Consider the following 23,260-nt stretch of genomic DNA (forward strand, 5'->3'; position numbering starts at 1 on the left):
ATGTATGTATGTATGTATGTATGTATGTATGTATGTATGTATGTATGTATGTATGTATGTATGTATGTATGTATGTATGTATGTATGTATGTGTATGCGTGTGTGCGTGTGTTGGTAGGTAGTCGGTAGGTAGGTAGGCATACTCTAGCAGTCCCTTTGAGGATTTGTATAAAGTTTCATGGTTTTCAAATATTTTGAGTTTGATATTTACTTTCAGTTTTTTTTAAAGGAAAATGCAATCCTCAACTTTTCATTTTTATTGTTCCCAGTTTACCATTTACGTGTTCACCAGACTGTTCCGTAGTCCGACTCACTCAGAGTTACTATTTCACATAAGAGACATTTATTTTGATCTCTATGAAATTTATAGAACGAAAAAAAAAAGCCGTCCCCGGTGACTTGAGCAAGTCTACACTATACGCTCTCACTATACCCGCTACCATAGTGACTGCTAAGTTTAGATATATGAAGGGATACACGAAAACAAGTTTAGTATCATGTGTTTATTACTATTCTAAACGAATTCCTCTCTTACGTCATTTGTAAGATTAGTTTCGCACCATTAAAAATGTCTATTTCATCACTCTATAATCTGAGGTGTCGGGAAAGTGTCACTTTCATCTCTGTAGTAGAGGAGACATTTTCGTAACCATTCCAGTCTTCAGACGTTTAGACTCCTCGGTAATTCAAAGAGGCTCTAGAAAGTGTTATTGTGCACTTAGACTCAGCCGTAAGATGTAATTATCGTATCCATGGCTATATTAGTCTTCGATCATCAAGGCTCCGAGGTACCCGCAATTCACACAGATCTAGAAGCTCAGGGAAATGTCGTTGCCAACAGATGACAATGAGATGCATGAACCGTTACTAGCGATGCGTGTAACGAGAATGGCCTATGTAATAAAATCACAATCTCCACCTACAAAATGACTTCAACTATTCGGGGATTGTAAAAGACTGACCGTCAGAAATTCACAGGTGGTATTCGGTGTTTGTGGTATGAAGCATAATCACACTTAGCACAAGTTGGAATTAAGTGTATCAAGTTTGTTTCCGTCCTTCCGGCAACACCCAAGCACTTCGGAACTGTAGTTTCAGTACATTTTTAATAAAACGCGTACGCCCACACATGCGGGAATCTTAAAATTATTACGTACGTAGTAAACACTGGTTGGATAGATTTGGGTTAAAGATCACCCAGTTCATTGATGAGAATGGAATTTTTTTTTAATGGATGGATGGATGGATGGATGGATGGATGGATGGATGGATGGATGGATGGATGAATGGATGAATGAATGAATGAATGCATCGAATTCTGAACACATTTTTAGTCTTCCATCTCTTCAGCGGCTATCTTGTAAACTATATATATATATATATATATATATATATATATATATATATATATATATATATATATATATATATATATATATATATATGATATTGTGCGGGTGTTTTTAAATTAGGTAGAACCAACTTTGAGGTGAAGACGAACATAACCGTTGCACACAGCTATCCTTTATATCCATCCGCGATATTGGAGGATATATTTAGGTCTTGGCATAAAAATATAATATACAAGGTTTGACATGTCGCATCGAAATTAACAGAAATATACTGAAAGTAACAATAAAGTCTCTTTAGAACCGGTATTATTGGGGTGTGCATCATTTCTTCGCCAATCGATCGCGGATTATGTTTTCAAGGAGAAAGCTTTCATATTTAAATTAGAAGGTGAAACCGAGGCGATTACGCGTTGCTATTACCTTGGCGGCATAAATTGTTTGGTACTTGCATGTAAATAGAAACCCCATTGAATGTGTGGCCCGCTTGAGCATGGTTGCTAGCTTGTGTGGTAATGTACATTATTCACACGGCTCTAGTGACATCCATATAACTTGAAAGACGGTGGACCTTAATACTTCTAAGAGTTGCCATCGATGCAGACGACCTGACGATCGCACAGTTTGAAACAGGTAAGATACGATATGTTGACAAATCGGAATCGACATGGCTTACCTTGGTGCCATGGAAACAACTTGGTGTTTAAAAAGTGAGAGTTTACTGTTTTAGGTGTCGCGATCGTGTCTTCGCCATGGTACATGGTGTGAATGGCGTGGATGGTTTCAATGTACTGTGTGGGCTAGGGTGGATGTTTTCAACTACAGGGCTATTTTCTTTGGGAGACATTCATTTCAAAAAAGCGTTTGCATTTTATTGATGTTACATCAATTTTGTATTTACTTTTTGACAGCGAGTTGAGTGAAACACTGACTGGCATCCCCTCGAGTACACTTTGGCATATGCGACCGTGCGACAGGTTTTGATGTTTGTAGACAGAGCGATTTTAGTGTTTATTTACAATTTGTTACTTGCTTTTCATACAGCCATAGCGTATAATATTACTAGTTTATTTTTTTTCTAAAACATACGTTATTTCTCGTGATAGTGTACCTAATGTCATAAGCTTTACTAGTGAATACATGCATTGAAAGGAAGCCATTCATCTCAACTCAAGTCTAAATGACATTTCACTGAAGAAAAAAAAATTGACCAGAAACCCATCATATCAATGTAACGCCAAAGGGCTAGCTATTCATAGAGAAGAAAACACAGTGTATTCAAATAAAATCGACCTATCCGCTCAAATGAAAACCCTGGTAATCAACAGTTCGCGAGATAGTAATTAACCGCTATAACTGAGTTCGTTCAATCATACATTTTTGGGTGTGTTAGACGTACTTACATCGTGGGGGTCAGAAGTTTGAAAACAGTGATGGGCTTGGCTTATTCATTGGCCGAATTATTATATACATCGCACAGTGCGATGAGATCCAAACAAGACAACCAAAAGTTGAAAACCATACAGAGAGGGTAACGATCTCTGGTACACCCAACTGCACGACTTTTGCTAATGTAATTTAGTTTACTTCCGATGTCAACATATACTAGCGATAGGTTATGTAAAAAAAAAAGCAAGTGTACTGGACCATACAGTTTTTACTACACATTCTGAAAGCAATTAAATATTGAAACAAATTCTTATGACTGACGGGGAAAAAAACCCATGGGAATAATATCCGTCAACTTGTACAAAAGAAAAGCGCATTGCTACTTGGGGCTAATTGATATGTTTTTGTTACTGTCCAAGCAGAAAGTAATTTATCAGTTCAATAATATAACACCATTTTAGAAGTAATTGGGCAAATTGCATCTTTAATTCACAAATCATTTAGCACATAAGTATTTTAGTAATTAATTAGAAATTAATTGTAATTAGCAATTGTATGTTTGCTAAAAGTACTGACAGGCCAACTTTTGATGCAGCAAAGTGTTGAAGGATTTGTCTCAGCTTACCGATAATGACCCTGGGGATTATGAATTAAATATAAGGGCGTGAAGGTAACATTTGTGACATTCTCGGGATTCCCCATAGGGAGTCAGTTGTGGTATTTGGGTCATTGCACCCCCACCACCACAACCACCACCCAGTAAAAGTAACAGCCATTTCTAGTATTTGAGAATGTTACTAACTTTTTCGACTCCAAAGTTATGTTTTTTTATTTTATGACATTGATGATGGAGATGATAAAGCAAGAATGTAGTTCTGTCTAAGTGTAATGATCAGCAAGATGTTTGGTTCTTGGTGTCTTTGCAATGAAGTACCGCAACCTAGACTTACATGTATACAGCTAGATCTTTTAAAATGCAATAGATCAAACCTGATACATTGATTTAAACCACCAAAGTATATTAATGTCACATACTACATTTGACTCACTTGTATTCAATATTGTGAATTTCCATCTAATAAATCTTTATTAACTTTTTTTTCAGTATAGTATTAAGCACTTTTTGGTCAGGAAAAAATGATATTGAATATGCTCATGGGAATACAATGTAGCTAAGGTTGGAAAGTTCAAGGCAATGCTGTAAATGATATTTTATTATATGAAAGTAAAAACTGTACAGTGCATTACAGCTGTTTTCTATATTTATACATGATTTATCTCAGAAGTCTAGAGACTTGGCTACAGCCGACTCATACCATGCATACTGGCCGGACAGATTTGGTTACTGAAAATAAGCAAACTATTTCATTTATATTTATAAATATCGTATGTATGTATGTATGTATGTATGTATGTATGTATGTATGTATGTATGTATGTACGTATGTACGTACGTACGTACGTACGTACGTACGTATGTATGTATGTATGTATTTATACATATGCTAAATATTTGAATGAGAAAAAATCATAAGAATATTGACTGGGTAATAACTGATGTATTCGAATGCTGCTCTTTCAGAAAGTATTGAAAACTGCAAACCATAGTAACCTGTCTGTAGGCAGTGAATTTAGCTACCGTTGAATTGAAGACACTCGGGAATCTGATCATAAAAACTATAGGTCAGGTGTTTGTATATCTCTTTAATCGACATCAAAATATGTTGAGTGGTTTAAACTAAAAGGGGGTGAAAGATAAACAGTACCGTAGGAAAAATGCCAAGTCAGTGTGCTAACAGGGATGTAGATATGGGCCTGCAGTAGCTGGCAAATACAATCGGTTGAAGTCTGCAATTTCTTTTTGGCTAGTTTTTCTAAGAATTTGTTATTAAAACTTCTTTGGTTTCCCTTGAAAGTAAGTGTATGATGGCCTACTATTTTCAATTTTATCTGCTCCATTTTAAAACTAGCTACATCCCACGACCAAATGAAAGATCACGATAGCATAGTTAGCTGATCAGAGACTTACAGCTAAAATGCTGTAGGCTTGGTGTTTCACTCATGCGATATTGATGACATTAATACAGACAACTTCTAATGTAAAAGAAACATGTGTAATGTTTTCATTAGAAACCTGTTTTTACTGCACTATGAAAGAACAGCAATGCTTATCAGTGTTCAAATGTGATTGGGTAAAGGATCCTGCTGTGTTTATTGTGTCTCTGTTATTGTTTGTCTAGACTTGAAATATGTCTATCTTTGTGTCAAAAACATAATGTCCCATGAGTGAAATACCAAACCTACATCATTTTAGCTATATCTTGGTGTTTACAATCTCAAGAAGCTCTCAACACGTACATCAACCTTGGTGTACAGAGCTTCTTGAAATAGTCACCTGTCACCAAGACACTGAGTCTCTAAGCTTGGTGTGGAAAGCTTCTTGAGATAGTAGCATCATCTCTAAAGCTAGTTGGATTTTTATCTCCTACATTGTACATGTACCACCACCAGTACCACTAGTCTAGTGCTACATGTATCTGCGTGGTATATCAAATTATTTCTTCACCAAAGAGAGATCCTGAGGTTCAATGGCAGGGATAGCACTAGATTTATTATTATTGAACCCAGATGAAAATACCACCTTTCGTCATTTTTCAAACCCATTTCTAAAGAACTCTCTAAACAAATATATAATTCCATTGTTTATATTAACAATGATGATGTCTTTATGAAAGCATTCCGTGTTTAAAAATCAAACAAAACCCATTCAATTCATGTAAAATTCCTCTTTAAATATCATTTATGATTCCTACAATAATAGATTCATATTTATAGTCTAACAATGTATTTATCTTACAAGTTACATAATGTTTCTTTCATTGTCAAATGTCTATTTACATAGTCAGGATGCTCTGACAATATTTGTATTAGTAATACTAGTAGCTACATTATCTATGGTAAGTTTAGTAGTGAAAACAAAGTCTGACACCACAGCATCCCCCCCTCCCCCCCCCCCACTATTGACATTAACTATGGTTGTGTGAGAATGAGTGTAAACAAAGTCAGACACCAAGCCCCCCCCCCCCTCCCCCCACTATTGACATTAACTACATGTATGGTTATGTGGGAATGAGTGTAAACAAAGTCAGACATCGCAGCATTCCAACCCTCCACTCTCATTATTGACAGTAACTTTTGAGATTATGTGGAGAAAAAGTGAAAACTAAGTCAGACATCACAGGACCCTGTAGACTAGTAATTGATAATACCACATATAAAGTCAGACACCACAGGTGTAGACTAGGAAGTGATGCATTGCATGCAAACATTTTAGGTTGTGGAAGACTTTACTACTTAAGACAAAGTCAGATACCACAGGACCCTGTAGACTAGTAAATTGATGTATTGCATAAAACTTGAAGTTATGGAGGGACTTGTGAAAACAAAGTCAGACACCACAGAAACCTCTAAACAAACTTTTGAAGTTACATGTACAATGTATGGAGCAGGGACTTTACTTGTAAAAGTCAAACACCACAAGAGCACGTAGACCACTAATTAATCTATTAACATTTGACATTATGGAGAACTTTACCAGTGAAAACAAAGTCAGACACCACATGACACTGTATACTTGAAGTACAGTATTGTAATCAAATGAAAAATTTCGTGGTTAAAGGAATATTTGTAACATTTATAGTTGACCTTGATTTTGATCATGGCTATAAAACTTTATAGGATAAACTTAAAAATCTACACCACTTTAACATAGTAAACCTCAACTCAAGTCGAAACTATAAAACTTTATGGATGTTCTAGAGTTCTAAAAGATCCTGTGTTGTCTGGCAGTTGTTATGAATATTTAGTATAACTACTACAGGTACATTGTACTTTGTATTTGCATTATCTAAGGTTCTACTTGACCCTTCATGGCTTGGACCTCACCCAGAATAGAATGATTTGTGTATGAATAAAGGGCAATCACCGCAGTTGAGAGAGGAGTGCAGTTCCTCTTTTGTTATTCCAGTTTTGTTTGAAGCTTTAGATTTCATTATGTCATACTTCGGCCAGGGATGTTAAAAATCCCATGTCTTTTAAAGAGGTCAAGACATATTTGGTCTCACTCTCTGACTTCATTGCTTTTTTGTATGCTGGTAGCTTCTATAAACACACCCACATATGAACGGAGGATGGGTGTGGTGGTTTATTGTCAATTTAATAATGTTAGGTAAACTGTAATACATGTACCCACCCATGTTACACCCATACAGGGTTCATTGCAAACCCATTGCGGTGACAAATATTTTCGTTTGCTTTTCTATGTTTTCGGTTATTTACAAGACATGTAATACAAAATATGTGATACCCAACTTGTATGTAGCCTGGATTCCATGTGAATGGGGTTTTGAATTTGTTATTTCCTTATTGGGGGTGGGGGAGGGTACAAAATCCCCTTTCACCTGGATTCTAGGCTAACTTGTAAGTGGTTTAATTTATACAATGTTACAAAAATGTGAATCATCCCATTCTCTCTGAAGAATTGTTTTACTTTGCTGAAAATGTGGTGCGGATAGGGTTTCAAAACTAAATGTATAATTTGTATGGCCAAAACATAAAAAAATCTATCAAATAGTAGTCAATGAGTAGTTATATACACAGTGCTGGTAACTTGTGTTTATCAAGCAATCCAAAGTCATTTTAGATTTTCAATAATTACACAGTGTTGTAAATGGGTATAATTCTCACACATCTGTCAGAGAACCGGTTAATCTTGATGTCACCGCAAAGTGTTATCATGCATGCATGTAGCCGCCAAGTAGAAAGATATAATTCAAATTACAAACTGATGAAGTAGATGTTCCATTGTCACATTTCAACATTTCATTTTATAAAAGTCAAAAAAAAGTCTTAAATATCCATAATTTTGTGAAGTCTGAACTGAAAAGATGTTTTATGGCATTCACTAGAAATTATGACATTCACTAGAAGTTATGGCATTCACTAGAAATTATAGCATTCACTTTAGAAAAAAAAAATCAAAAATCGTGATCGTCGAGGTTTATAAAAATATGGTGGACGAACAAACAGGGTACCAGTATACCATATGTGTTTTTTTATTACCAACCATATTGAAATGAACATACATGTACTAATAAATAAAAAAGAAGAAATATCTATGGTGAAAAGACGGCTACAATAAATCATGTATAAATGGCATTGATAATAAATTGTTGCATTACAAATTCTCATTTGTTGATAAATCATTTATTTAAACTGACATTGTAAATGGTATTGAGGTCATCTTATTGGATCGCGTCTAATTAGTTGAAATGTTTTCAAGCCAGGCGTGAATGGGTGGGTGTGGACCCTTTAAGAAGAACTTTTTTTTTAAAGTAACCAGGAGGCAACAACCTGTTAAATTCAAATTAATGGGACGACGTACAATATATAAAAATGGAGTAAATGGATAAAGCATGTTACAAATGACAGCGTTGTCACAGTTGATCAATAATTACCCAGCTGAATAGATTTAATACCAAATGTTACCAAATTAATGGGGTTTGTTCTTTTGGATTAATGATCTAATTGAGAATTCAAATGTATGTTTGTTTATTGTATATATGTAAAAAAAAAATACAGACACGTTGTCAAGGGTTACACAATCTATGTACATTGTACTCAATATGTAATATTGATACATTGTAGATATGATTTATAATATATGCGCATGATGAGTGGGTATGAGGAAATTTGTATACTGTTGTATTCTGCTCTGGCATCATTTTTTTGTCGTGAAATTTTAAAAAGATAAATTTACAAAAAGTTTACTTTCTCCCTCCTACCCAAAAGATATATATACATGTACTCTTGTACAAATGTGTATGCAAAAAACCCTTAACTTGTAAAATACATGTTTTTTTTGTCGTTTCCTAAAAAAAAAATTAATAGACCTATTGCCGGTTCCAAGATGCATTGCGCATCTCTCCATACAATGCCATGTATTCTGTACGCTCGGAGGGGTTTGCATGCGCTACTAAGGGGGATGGTTGTCACATGATGGTACCCTGGGTTTACCCGTAAAAATCCCACTCTGTCATCGATGGCGTTCAGTCTTTGTTCTATAAAATCACCCATAATTAAAGAGGTCAACATGTCTTACCATCATTTCCTGATGAAAATGTTATTTGAAATGTTAATAAAGACAAAACAAGACTAAATCTAGCAACATACATATGTAAGCGACGTCCTCTCTCGCAGTGCATCTTTGAACCGGATAATCAAGTATAGCTGCTGTTCTCGTAAAGAAGTAATAATAATTATACATGCAATGAGGAAAAAACCCCAAGAAAGATGATAAAGTCTCAAGCTGAAAGATAAGACAGTTAGTTGACTGACTTTAAACTACATGTATAACAATGATACAATCTGAGTAAAGTGGATCTTACTGTAATACCCACATATAGTCTCATTACACATCATATTGAAAAAAAAGGCAAATTCCTTTTTACAGTTAATACAAGATCATTTTGAATTTAAAATCAATATGCTGTATTGTCATTAGCTTCATTCATGTCTCTCTGTGTTTGATTTGAAAGCAGCCAGAGTTGTATAGCCGTTAATTTTATATAATGGCTTATTCACAGTTATGTAATTTCAAATTATTTTTTTTTGAGTCTGCTGTTCTGTACCAAATGATTAATATCCTGTGCACGTAGGTACATGTATACTATTTAGTAAATGAATACCTCTTGTCTGTGTAGCACATCAATTAATAAACAGCCAAGGATTTGTGAGAAATATCTAATGCCTGTACTGTACGAGCTTAATTGCGTGTTGTGAGCGATTGATGAAACTCTGTACAACTACAACAGTAGATTTTCAGTCACATCATTCTGTTATTCTCATTTCAAGGTTGTTGTCTTGTTAAAAACCCTGGAGCAGGTTCTTTCTTTTTTTTATTTCCTTTTTTTTGCAATAGTAATGCAGTAGAAATAGTCACTTTACTGTTGCCATGGAAACTGTTCTCACCATGGAAACTAATAATGATACTGAAATTTAATAATTTGTAACTTGGAAGTTGAATGGTAGCACAAAGAACTTGCCATCATCTAGCAACTCGTACTGACAAAGCCCCTTAGGTCATGAATATTTTCCTTGGCTGAACGAAGAAACAATGTTATGGAATAATTTGAATAATATGTAATTATATTAGGTATGGGAACTGTCAAGTGAAGTGAGTGTTTTGTTCACTTACTCATCTCCAACCACTATAGGTTGGAAGAATATGATTCAACCTATACCTATAACAAAAAGCTTTTCACTGACTGGAAGGCTGTCGCACGGTTTACAAGATGTTGAGGCAACAATCCAGTTTTTCTCCCGCTATCTGTTTTCTCAGTAATGAAATTTTTATCTCACAGTCAAGAAATCCCCAAATTTACGCTGACGATTCACTCGCAGGAATTTTTTGATTTTGCTACTTTGTGAGTAGAAATTTTCACTACTAAGTACATGTATGCCATGAATATTCATTCTCGCATCTGTTTACACATGCGCATATTAAATTCTCATTCAGGGCTAGGCTAGCCCAGGGATGTAGCTTATTTTGAAAGTACATGTAGCTGCATGGTCATTCTGGTCAATTGTGAAAAGTAGGTAATAACATCTACAATTTAGTCTCATGAATCTGCCCACTGATGGAAGTATACTGGTTGAAACAAAGAACTTTTTTAAAAGGAAATTTCCTGAAAAAGTAGCCAGACAAATTATTGCAGAGTAGTCGGTTGTTTTTGCCAGTTACTGACCCTTATTTATATCCCTGGCAGGGACTATCCACTCCTTGATTTATCTAAAAAACTACTTTATTTATCAATTTTGTAGTTTTCCAGTAGATAGATGTAAATATTGATTTATTTCCTAGACCTGAAATAAAAAAAAGATATGCTAACTGTTACTGTAACAGTAACAGTTCCTCTAATTCTCAAATTAATCTCGTCTCTTTGTTTGGATTTCTTACAGGACTGGTTACGTCCCATTTCAGAATTTGTATTTTCATAATCAAAACAGAATAGTAGACCCAAAATGTCGAATGAAACAAGGGAATGCACTGGGCTACTGTTGCCGATTATTGATGAGTCAACATGGACACTGGGGGCACGAGCTGTTATTTATCTTCTTGGACTTCTCTGGAGTTTCATGGGTGTTTCAATCATTGCTGATATTTTCATGTGTGCCATAGAAGTTATCACCAGTAAAAAGAAGATGGTCAAGATTGCAAACCCAAAAGCAGAAGGTGGAGTGGAAGAGATTGAAGTTATGGTATGGAACGGAACCGTAGCAAATCTGACGCTTATGGCGCTAGGTTCAAGTGCTCCTGAAATTCTCATGTCAGTTATTGAGATTGTTGGAAATAAGTTCTACGCTGGTGCTCTGGGACCTAGCACAATTGTGGGTTCAGCAGCCTTCAACTTGTTAATTATCACTGCTGTGTGTATAGTTTGTATCCCAAAAGGTGAAGTTCGCTATATCAAACTAGTCAAAGTGTTTGCAACCACCACTTTCTTTTCCATATTTGCCTACATCTGGTTGTATCTGGTACTGGAGGTCAGTTCACCCAATGAAGTCTTGCTCTGGGAAGCCATTTTCACATTCTGTTGTTTTCCAATATTGGTGATATTGGCGTTCGTAGCTGACAAGGATTTCTGCCGAAAAAAGAAGAGAGACCATGAATCAGATGAAGAGATCAACTTGGGAGTAGGTATGTATGAGGCATTCTATGTAGAATACCTGTTAATTTACATGCCTTTGAATAAGTTTGCTAATTTGGTTAAAATAGTGGTTTTCAGTTATATAATATTACACCAGTGCCAACAAATGGAAAGTGAACCTTGGAGTCGGACCATACTAATTTACATGTAACTTTAGCCCCAATTACAGTGTACGAATGTTAAAGATAAATGAAAATAGGAAAGTGGACACACCCATGTCATAAACAAGTACTGTCTTACTTGTGATTTCACAGTAAAAGTGATGCTACGGAGTGATTTGCAATAACCCGGAACACACTCCATATAAAGACACTTCAGCCTCAGGTCTTTCCTACTGTGATAGGCAGAAGAGCATTGAGTTCCAGCTTTTTTTATTCAGTCTCCGGTTTTCAGATTTTTACTGTTGTGATATTTTGGGACATTAAATAGCATAATTTTGTGGGAAATTTATTGTACACAGTATTTACTACTTTACTATAAACAGTACTTCACATCCAGCTCACAATCTCTGTATCTGCAGTAGAATTCTACCCCCAAAGTGTGTCATAAAAATAATGACGATTCGATTTCTTGCCCAACACCAAGATACATGACTATCTTCTGCTCCATGTAGTAAACATTATTATTAGGCACGTGTGACAATAAGTCTACCTTTTTGTTTTATTTTGACACTCTAGCGTGAGATGAAATGCTATTGCAGGTATACTGAGAATTCACATAATCAAATACTTCGATGTGTTCACACTTTCTCTTCCAAACAGACAGCTGTAATACTTACTGTACACGTCTGCAACGTTCTAAACTAGCAGGTCTATGAAGTTGAAATTCACATTAGCTGTTAATTAATTCTCCAAAACAGTCAATTCTGTTACCTGTCAATCAAATGTGAACTGCCAATCACATTCAAACTGTCAATAACTGGCAATCACATTCAAACTGTCAATGATCATGTTCAAACTGGCAACAAACTGTTGAACTGGCAACAAACTGTGAACCTCCTGGGTGTCAATTTCTTGACCACTTTAACCACACTTTGATAGTTGTGTTTGGATAGTGGGTATACATATATAATGTTACACATTCACTATGAAGTATGATGGTCAATTGTTTGATAGCATTTACTGTTACACAGTCACAATGGTGGTGGTACATGTACTTCACATGTAATATGTTTTGCTAACAATGCTGTCACAATGTGGGTGATACCATATACAGGTATTCTGATTGTGGCTAGACTGAATCTGGTACAAACTCTTTTGAAACATAAACATATAAACATAAACATATAAGTGCGTCCTACACACTTCAACATTTTTACAATTTTATATCTTGTACTGTCAATTAACCCTTTAAAAATCATAACTCTATCAGAAGTATTTGGAGATATTCGGAGCCCAGCCTGAGAGTCCAGACCAACGGCCCAGCCCAGGTTTTAGTATATTATGCCAAAAATATTCACACTTTTCCAAAAGTAAAATCCCACAACAGCACTGTGACGTGTTCTTGTTCTTGAACTTGTACAAAACTTTATTATGTCATTATTAAGATGACGATATTTAATTAGTACGGTAATCAGAAAAGTCAGTTGTTCAGATCACGTAAAAAATGGTACATGTACACTGTAATCTCCATGTATAATATGTTCAGAATACTTTTGGAGTAGGACTTTATTTTAGTGAAATAGATTTAAAAAAAGGATTTATCAAAAAGATGAAAGGAATACATAAGATGGGCAAACTCGAGATTTGATGCATTATATATATTTTTATAAAATTATTTTCAGTTTGAAAACTGTACAGTATAATTTAGAAGTTATTAATAGCCACGTCTGTACATGAAATTTGAATCAAGGTTTGAAATCAAAGTCACTTTTCATGCTCCCTTTGTAAAAGGAATCAGGTCGAAACCACATTCAGGGGGATTGATTTCAATCTGATTTAAAAGTACATAGAGGAAATCAAAACTAACGCAAAAGCAAAAGTGAATTGATTCAAAATCTGTTGTTCAATTTTCTCACAGGGGGGGGGGGGGGATCAGTTTGAATCGGTTTTGAATTGATTCAGGTAGGGACAGGACTATTGTCATCCTACACTGTTTATTTGGTATCCACAATAACTCGGTAGACAAAGATGGTGACGTCAAATTGTACAATAAAAGTCATGACACAAAGTCAAGCAAATGATTTTTATTGAGCATTTTCAAAACTAATCCATACGTGTACGTATATTTATTTTTGGCCAATCCTACAGTTACACATATTCTTTCTCAGAAGCTTAATACTTATGTCACTGAAAATGAAAAATAAATATTTCAAGGTGTAGTTTAAAACTGTCTCAACACTGCATGACGATTAGAATAAACAAGATGCATGGTCTTCTGGGTAATATTTGGTATGAATCTATCTTACTCTATGACAGCAGACTCAGGCTGTACAATAGATACACATTTTTGTGCAAGCTACATGTAGGGAATTAGGGCTAGGGTTAAGAATGAGATTAGACTCCATAGCATAAGCCTAATTTGTATCAGCTATAATAGTAAGTGGATATATCAGACATGTTCTGACCCTGAATATCAATTTTGAATTTTTATTCATGATACTCCCTGTGTTATCATATTTCAAACTAATAGTTGATTGATCGCAAGTAAATGTATGAATCTGGTCCAAAATTGAAATTTGTCAAAAAAAAAGAAGAAAAAATGAGACCTGTATTTGGATGCAGATTTTACTATTTTAGTGAGAAAATACAGAGGAAAAGTTGCTATATCCTTTCTAGATTACAATGTAGATGTTGAGTATTGTGTTTGCAGTCAGTCTGATTAAATAACAAGCACTGTTTCACGACTGATTTGTGTAAGAATTTATATACCGCCTCCCCCCCAACCTTAAATGCTATTGCCCAGTCTAAAACAGAAATTCCAGTATACATGTAAATAGTGTAAGTATTGTATATTTGTCTACTAAAGTTTGAAAGGCTATCAAAGGTAAATTTGAATAATGTGTACATGTTGTAAAGTCAGACAATGTCTACAATGTACATGTATATTGTACTTATTACATGTAGAACAGTCTCATCTAGGGATGTGGTCTTCTTTGTTTTGGAAACAGGAGTTTCTATGGTAACCAATGACCTTACATGGAGGATAAGCCTTCCTTAATCAGCAGGAGTGCTGGTCTCTACATATTTGTACGTCTAGAGCTATAATAATACTGCATTCTGATAGTCATCCAAGTTAGAAACAGGAGGTCACAAACATTTTCTTGTTTCTAATTCCCACAAGTTTTTATTTGCGTGTATATTTTTGTACACAGTTAGCTTTAGACATTCTTTTGTATGATATGAATTGACATGTGGATCTCTACCCAACAATTAACGATGGTTTGCTGTGTAACATGTACATGTAGTTGTAGTTGTAACAATAGAAAAACGTCAAGAGCCCAAAGGGCGTGATAAACAGTTGAAGTGACCTTAAATACATTGTACAGTTTACTTAACTGCAGTCCTGTTTATAGATGTGAAAGGGTAAAAGCTTTAGTGTAAAGTTACATAAAATTGTTTGATATGTCTGTATATATATAACCTTTCTTTCCGGTGGTCAAGAATTAACATGTCTGCCCCGCTGCTTTTAATAAAGTGAGTGCTGGTTCAAACTGTGTCAGTATAAAGGAATGGATAATGAAAGAGTATTTGAAATCCACAGACTCCCCGTTTATATACAAGTTAAAAGTCTTATGTGAGCTGTTTGTAAATTGATACGAGTAATACTGGTCATAAATGTAGATGGTTTCGTCTTGAGTTGTTATACATTCCATTTGGATGATGAATTTTGTCAATCTGTATAAGGACATTGCAGATGTAGAAATATAAGGAAAAGTTATCATTAAAAAAATATGTATTGGAAAAAAAAGCCATTTCCCTCACAAAAATATTTAATATAATTATCCCCATACATGAATATTTATTATAAATAATTAAAATGTAATTTACTTTATATTTGTTGAATTGATAGAACAAGGCTTACTTTACCAAGTAGTAGTTTAGATTGCTCCGTACGCATGAGGACTTTCATAACACTTGTTCTGCAAAAATCGTCGTCTCTTAGTGACTTAGAACATTTTTATGCTCAATTTACATTTCGTCAATTTTTGTGTCAGAATTTGTGAATTTTTGTGTTGACATATAGGGTATTTGTTGGTTTGAAATGATATGGTCTAACGAGGATGAAGCGACAGTAATGTGACTATAGATGCATGAAATGAGAAACTTGATAATTTGACCTGTTACTCTTATAAATGTATCACTATAGTTGGCAACTTGCCTAGCAACATCACTACATTGTCCAAATGTTATGAGGTCAGAGGTTGATAGAGCCTGTCTGTGATTGAGATTTTCTGAATAATTTGGTATTAAGGATGTGAGTACAGACAATGAAAGCTGCATATTTTAACTTTATCAAAACATCCTTTGTACATACTATTCATTCAAAAAAATTTTTGGATAGCATATGTTTATTCTGTCAGAGAATGCCGCATAGTACACAGTGGAAGTTTTCTGATGGATGTAGCATGTTGAAAATATTGGTTTCTACAAACAATTACAATAAATTCTAAAACGTATATCAACTGACACTAACCAAGTTGTATTCTCCAGGTTGAGTATTTACAAGTTCAGAGGTCTTTGAGTAATAAATACTTGGATGAGTGGGTGGGTGGAGTAGGATGGGTGGTGTACTTGGGTGGTGGGTAGGGTAGGATGGTCGGCAGTTGGGTGGGTGGAGTTGGATCGCTTGTGCATGGGTGGGTGGGGTGGTGGTGGTTGCATTTCTCTTTCACACTGGCTTAAATTTGTTTGGTACCAAAATTGATTCTGCTATTAAAGTAAAACTAAAATACAAATGTAAGTTCAGGGCAAAATTATGTACAATCACGATATCATATTTTAAATAGAGCTTTGACTTTTAAACAGTACATACATGTATGTATACAGTACTTCCGTGTATATGGAAAATGTACAAGTCTCGTGAGCATCAATAGCCCATTGTATTTCCCCCCCCCCCCCACAATCCTGATTAGACGTCAGCAAATATTTGGGATTTGCTTCCAAGAATTTTTTTGACTAGGAGTGGAAATTTCATTACTAAATGTGATACAATAATTATACATTGTCTTTGTTCCTTGTTTTGTCTTCCAGTCTAATAAATTTTCACCAAATTCTGAACGATAAAAATACAGCACTAGAAAACAAAAGGTCATTACCCCCCCCCCCCCCCCCCATGTACATGTATGCTAGCCTAATTACTGAAAGAATGTTAATTGGAATAGCAATATATGTACATGTATGGGTGGGGGGGGGGGGGGGGGCATCCAATATACATGTATAAGGAAGGCCATCTCACATGTCCACATTCTTTAAGTCATCCCACAGCTTGTGATGAAATTGTATGAAAGTATTCCAACACATGATGACACAATTACGCTAATAAACTTGCAGTGTTTGGTTGTGTTGCTAAGCAACTGAATATTTGGATTGTCCAGCACTTCAATAATGTGTAGTTAAATTCATTTCCTTTCTAAAGAATTATTCATTCTCTGTAAGAGCTGAGGGATTTTAATTTCAATCATGTCTTAAGTGACGTTGTTGTGGACCACAATAATATTAACAGGTACACTTGTTAGCATTTCATTTATGTCATAATTTTTTAATGGCCAAAAAGTACAAACTGATAATCATTTTAATGTCTATCTTTCTCAGAAACCATATGATCTTGAATTGATGGAAAATAAAAGAGAGAGTGAAGATTTATAGCAGATATGTTAAATTTCTTTATAAAAATAGCAATTCCTACATTGTATATACGTATTGCTGCCAAGAACCTTATTTGATTAGTTAAAGGAGCACAAGTTGAGTTTAGAGTACATTTTGGAGCAATATTTTTATTACATATTTGTAAGGTACTCGTAATATTCTACTGACATGCATAATTTTAAAACCATCTTTTGCGATTAACTGAACTCAAACTTGGTATTAACTGACTATAATTGATAAATTATCCCATGACATACATTTAATTTATTATACATGTGCATGTCATTATAAACTGTTCCGGGAATCCCTACTACATTTGTATTGTAATCAACTTTTCGAATATAAACAATGCCAGAAGAAAATTGTAATGTTACAGAAGGTAAATATCAATATTAAAATTATACTAGAATAGATTCAAGGTTTTATGTATAAAGTAAAGTTTTATTCGAGTTAAAAATTTATACACTCGGCTTGCGCTATTTTAAATACACAGTGTTTACATGTACATTGTGTATATATGTCCTTTCTAATTGTACCATCACATTAGTTATTAGGTTTCCATGCCTACTAATTAGTTATTAGGTTTCCATGACTACTAATTAGTAATTAGGTTTCCATGCCAACTAACTACATGTACAGAGATGGACCTACATATTTTAGGTTGTCAGTTTAAGGTGATTGATTTGAAAGAGGCAACATATGGTTTTAATAGATTAGTCAAGGGAATGACTGGAATGACATATACACGAATCACTTTTCACATTGAGTACTACTACTATATATTATTAAACATATGGGTGGACAAGGGGATGCAACACAGTTTACAGAGGGAAAAAAATGTGTAAATTAATGTACTCATTATTTTATTATTAACTTCTGTAGAAATCATACAAATGCCCCCCATTCCTTTGTGCTTTACATGTAACATCATCATGTGTAAATTAAGAGAGAAATGATTGTCCAAAAATCCCCAAAACAAAATATGGATAATAATTTTTAATATATCAGGGCTTGAAATAATTAACAGTAGTCCCATATACATACCCACAGACTACCAATTCTTGACATGGGTAGGTTATGTGATGAAGATGGAAGACTTATGGATATGAAAGTATTTTAATAAACATATATTTCCAATGGAGGAAAAAAATTTTCAGTTCAGGAATATGGGCCTACACTAACAGGTCACAATACTTTGGCTACCAATTCCTGAAATTGTTAACCCACTAAGACTACCAAAGAAAAAAGTTAATTTTGAGCTGTGCATACATTGTACATGTATTTAGCTATGTCATCTTAATGAGATTGTTCTGTTTGTCTGTACATGTATTAGATTTGGTCAGTTTACTCACATTATCCAAACTGCATGCTAATATTATACTCAGTGTGTGACTCAAGTTATGTTGAATAGCTCGAAACACTACCCGAGTATGTCAGTCATGTAGAAATGTGACCAGACCTCATTTGAGGTCAAACCAAAGAGTGTGTGTTCTATGAGATCTATTCAGCCATATGTTTGTATAGATGAACTCTGGTTTCCCACACTCCAAAACTTTATGCTTCAATAGTGTTGTTTATTGCATGCTTTAAGGCCATTAACCTTCCCGCTAGTCTACAGTACCAGACATATACATGTACATGTATGACAATAAAGGATGTGAAGCAGTCAAATTGAACTATTTTCTAGCACAGCTCCGAACTTATAAGACTCTCACACCACAGTGAGGCTTCACTTACTCGAAATAATCAAACAGCTAGTTCAATTCCCATGTACCTGGTATAGTGCTTCCTCATCTGTTCCATTTAGACACTGTACAAGTAACATGTCAGTTTGTCCAGGATGTTGAGTGGTTTGTCTTGACTGATGAGAAACCATAAGAAGGGATTGGACTAGTAATTGCCCAATTATTTTGATAGTAAGACAATTTAGCAAAGCTGGTGAGAGCTGTCAGAGAGTCTACGCTTCAACTCTAGGCATGGTGAAGCAATGTCGGATTTGAGTTATATACATGTAGTGTAGAATGAAATAAAACTTGCAATGAAAATAATTGGGAGAGATGTTAATTTCTTTAGGGTCATGTTAGCGATTCAAGGCAGAGTGATATCATATGGAAGATATACAAATTACTGGTTTGGTAAAAAGAAAAAATGACATTCAAAATACTACAGGGTGGATTGATCCAAAAATTAGGGAGGATTGATCTTAGTAACTGACAGTATCTTGATATGACTATTGTTAATATGCAAATCAGAATTAAAAAAATGTGATTTCAAATCAAAAATCAAAACTCAAAAACTGTAAAGACTGTCTGAACTTTGGATGGGATGTTTCTAGGGATGTCTAGATGGAGAATTGTTGATATGCAAATTGGATCTACACAGTTATTTTTGGTTAGAAACTGCAATTTGGTAGATGGTTGAATTTTTGTTGTATGCAGTTTTGCATCAATATCATTGCCTTTGATACTGGGGCTCAAGATTAACAGTAGTCCTGTGTCCACAGACTACCAATTCTTGTCATGGGGCTACCATAATTTACAGCTGGTAGCCTTGTCAATGATTTAAGGATGGAAGATTTACGGACATAAAAATATTTTAATATCTTACATATTTCCAAAAGAAATACTCTGCTTTCAGTTCAGGAATATGGAACTACTGGTCACCATCTTTGGGCTACCACTTTCAGAAATTGGTAACCCACCACCAGGACTACCAAAGAAAAAAGTTAATTTCAAGCCCTGGATACCATACTTTTACAACAAAATCTATGTAAAACTTTCTTGACTTTGACTTTAAAAAGTTCATTTTTATCGATAATTAATGCTATTACTATGATTTGTATCAAGTTATATTAAGATTTAATGCTTATTTTTGAAAAAATGATGAATTTTGATGAACTACAAAATGTAACTACAATGTATAGTGGGAAAGTACAGAGTACAATACTGGAGATTATAACACTGACTGTGGAGGTTTCTTGGTACACTGCACTTCCAGTCCACTTTTTAATTATTACCAATTGCTAGCCATTCACGATGCACTGAATGAGCAACTAATAATTGCTGCCTTTATCTTGCTATCAATGAAACTGACTGCATTATCTGAGGCAAATGCAGAAATTTTGTTACAGTACATTGTATGAATTTTTAACAAAACTAATGACTGCAATATCAGGCAGGTGCAGACATGACTTATTGCAATGTCAATTATTGGAGAGTCAATATGGTGCAAAGTCTTCAGAATTTTATTTGTTTTGAAGGCGCATCTGAATAATACAATGTATGCATGCTTGAAATTTAAAAAAATGTCATCAATATTCATATTAATTAATTAACTCGGTGTCTTTAATTAAAGGGACATAGTCCTGAATTTTAGAGTTTCTTCTGTCAGTGTGATTTCCTATGCAACTAAACTGACATTTGTTCTATCCACTGAACGGCAACAGACAAACCCAGTAGATATGATATATTTAGGTCATATTTTAATCAAATTGAGATGTCATGATATATAGTGACAATTTATTTTGTCTAAACATTATGAGAATGCACCTTGCAACAACTGCTACAACACGTGTGTCAGTATGTACCACAAGTAGAAATGCAAGAATAACTCACTCTTTGCTTTTACGAAACTTTGACAATCTTGGCGTGTGTGCCTCTTTAATAATGCTTGATGCAAAGATGGCTGGATAACCACTAAATGTTTGACTTTATTTACAGATGAAAATCATGATAACCATGAAAATAAAGCATACACCAATAGAATAAGTCCAGAGCTGGGCTCTCATACTAACCAAGGTAGTACGTCACACGTAAAGCTGCTTGAAGTTTCATCGCATGCTATTATATTATATTGCTCTTTGCTGTGTTTTTGCTTGCTTTTCCGTTAACTTAAACTAACCCACCCACCCATCCAACCTTTCCTCTGCCAATGTTTGCTGTTTGTCACTTTTTGTCTAATAATTTATGTTTTCATTCATTTTGTGTTTTTTAAAATATAAGGTTTTTATTATATTAACCCAGTAATGGAGAGGGGAGAGTTTGCGCCATCAAATTAACAACTTGAATCAAGACTGCTTTATTTACAATTTTGTGAAGAATTTGAATTAAAAGACTGGGTTTTGGTTCATAACATTTTATCTTCATACAGCCTTCACTAAAATGACTGACAAAAAGATAAAATATTTTTGGATGAAGTTAAACGAATGAGGGCTGCTGTTTGATGAATATGATGTTCCACATCGACACCTTCCCATATATTGAATGGTAACTCTTTAGGGACAATTGCACAATGTCACACAAGCTCAATAAAAAACCCCTCCCCTCTGAACATTTGCAAGGGCAACATTGACAGTTTACATATAATTTGTTGAAAATCGTAACAGTCACATCCCCATGATTGATACAATATAAAAACATAGTCACCACATTTAAATACTACAAGGAAACCCACCATTGTTTATCACATTTAATAGAAGTCAACTTATCAACATCTCTGTAGTAAATATGGAACTTGTCATCATTTACATGTACATAGTAAGGTAAGGTGTGAAAGTTTTCAAAATTTGGTTAACACTAACAGTGAGTTAAAGTGAAGTTCGGAAATCACATTGCCGCCAGACCCTCTGCCCCTTCAACAAATCAAGTTTGTTTATTGAGCTTGTATAGAATTGTTAGATCGTCCTTTATGGAGCCCTGAATTCAGCAAAGAACTGATAAACTATATATTGGCAAAATATATTCAGCTTTTAAAAATATGTCATTATATCAAATTACATAACTGTACTTTGTTTTCAATTTTTTCAAATTCGTTTTTTACTGCAACCCACAAAATGGGAAGATCTTGATTGGCATAATTGTTTTCATTCAGTGTGAACTGAGTATCAGAAAAAAAAATGAAATTCTTGTCACAACAGTAACTACATGTATGTCAACCCATGTAATTTGACACAAGAGCATCGATCGCTAAAAGTAAATGGCAGTTTTGTATGTACCAATATCTACTGCATAATTGTACTAGAATATTGTGCCACCCTCATCGACTACATTAAGGCTAATCATTCATTGATGTGTTACTGCGATGTTCCGCAATATCGATGCTCCTGAGGACTGTGGAAATAGTCTAAATTTGATTAAATTATAATGTTGATGAAACAAGAACTCAAAATTAAGCAAAGTAAAAGTATTACATCCTCTCTCTTATTTGCTGTTCCAACTTGGTGTTAAACTTATAAGGTCTCAAAAAGTAAATTGTAAACAGACAATATTTTGTTATCTTTTAATTCGATACAACTATCATCTCTACCTAGCAAGCTTTCTTGTATTTTAAAATTATGCATGGTACAATCAATTATGGCATAAAATTAGTTATACTTTGTGTGTATTTGATCTCCCTTGGAGTTGCGATCTTACCTACGGTGTATACTTGTATCTGTCCACAGCTGAGATCACTGTATGCACTATCTTCATCATCATCTCCACTGTTGTAAAACTTGTGATGTTTTAGATATACTGTTATATTATTTGTCCCAGTCAAAGTACAATTCTTTGCTACCTGAAATACAATTTTATACAAAGTTGGCTAAGCATACATTGCAGTGCATTTTGGGTAAAAATTGACGAAGCTACTTCTTGTGAAAAATGGAGATGGTTATCTGCTATCAGTACGCAAAGACACACTGACATCTAAATTCTACCTTTTATGCAGATGCTGTGAAATCGTTCTCCTTAAAAATATATATTCTTCAAACTCTACAAAGTTCACAGTTATAAGAAAATTTATACTATCTGAGTTTTTTAGCTGCCATCTTATCACGGTCAGCCAAAAGTATTTCATGATTTATTTTGACTTACTTAGGTGGTGAAATTTTATTTCAGGTAGTAAAGATGTATCCATTGAAGTGTATTCACCCATACATATGAATGAATGTATGCTTGTTACATGTATT

The 23,260-nt window shown here is 34.5% G+C and overlaps 1 protein-coding gene across 2 annotated transcripts in view; it reads left to right on the top strand.

Annotated features, from left to right (window-relative positions):
- The first annotated feature begins 1,813 nt into the window (after window positions 1-1,813).
- LOC144434794 (sodium/calcium exchanger 3-like) overlaps window positions 1,814-23,260 on the top strand; it is a 48,025-nt gene continuing 26,578 nt past the window's right edge. Inside the window, exons 1-3 of one of the 2 annotated variants that reach the window (XM_078123295.1) lie at window positions 1,814-1,982; window positions 10,758-11,496; window positions 21,033-21,110. In XM_078123295.1, coding sequence (XP_077979421.1) covers window positions 10,821-11,496; window positions 21,033-21,110 — 754 coding nt within the window. In that variant the 5' untranslated portion in view covers window positions 1,814-1,982; window positions 10,758-10,820. The remainder of the gene's footprint in view (window positions 1,983-10,757; window positions 11,497-21,032; window positions 21,111-23,260) is intronic. The other variant, XM_078123296.1, reaches the window with a different exon arrangement.

Source organism: Glandiceps talaboti, chromosome 5, assembly GCF_964340395.1.
Source record: "Glandiceps talaboti chromosome 5, keGlaTala1.1, whole genome shotgun sequence".
Classification (NCBI taxonomy): Eukaryota; Metazoa; Hemichordata; class Enteropneusta; family Spengelidae; genus Glandiceps; species Glandiceps talaboti.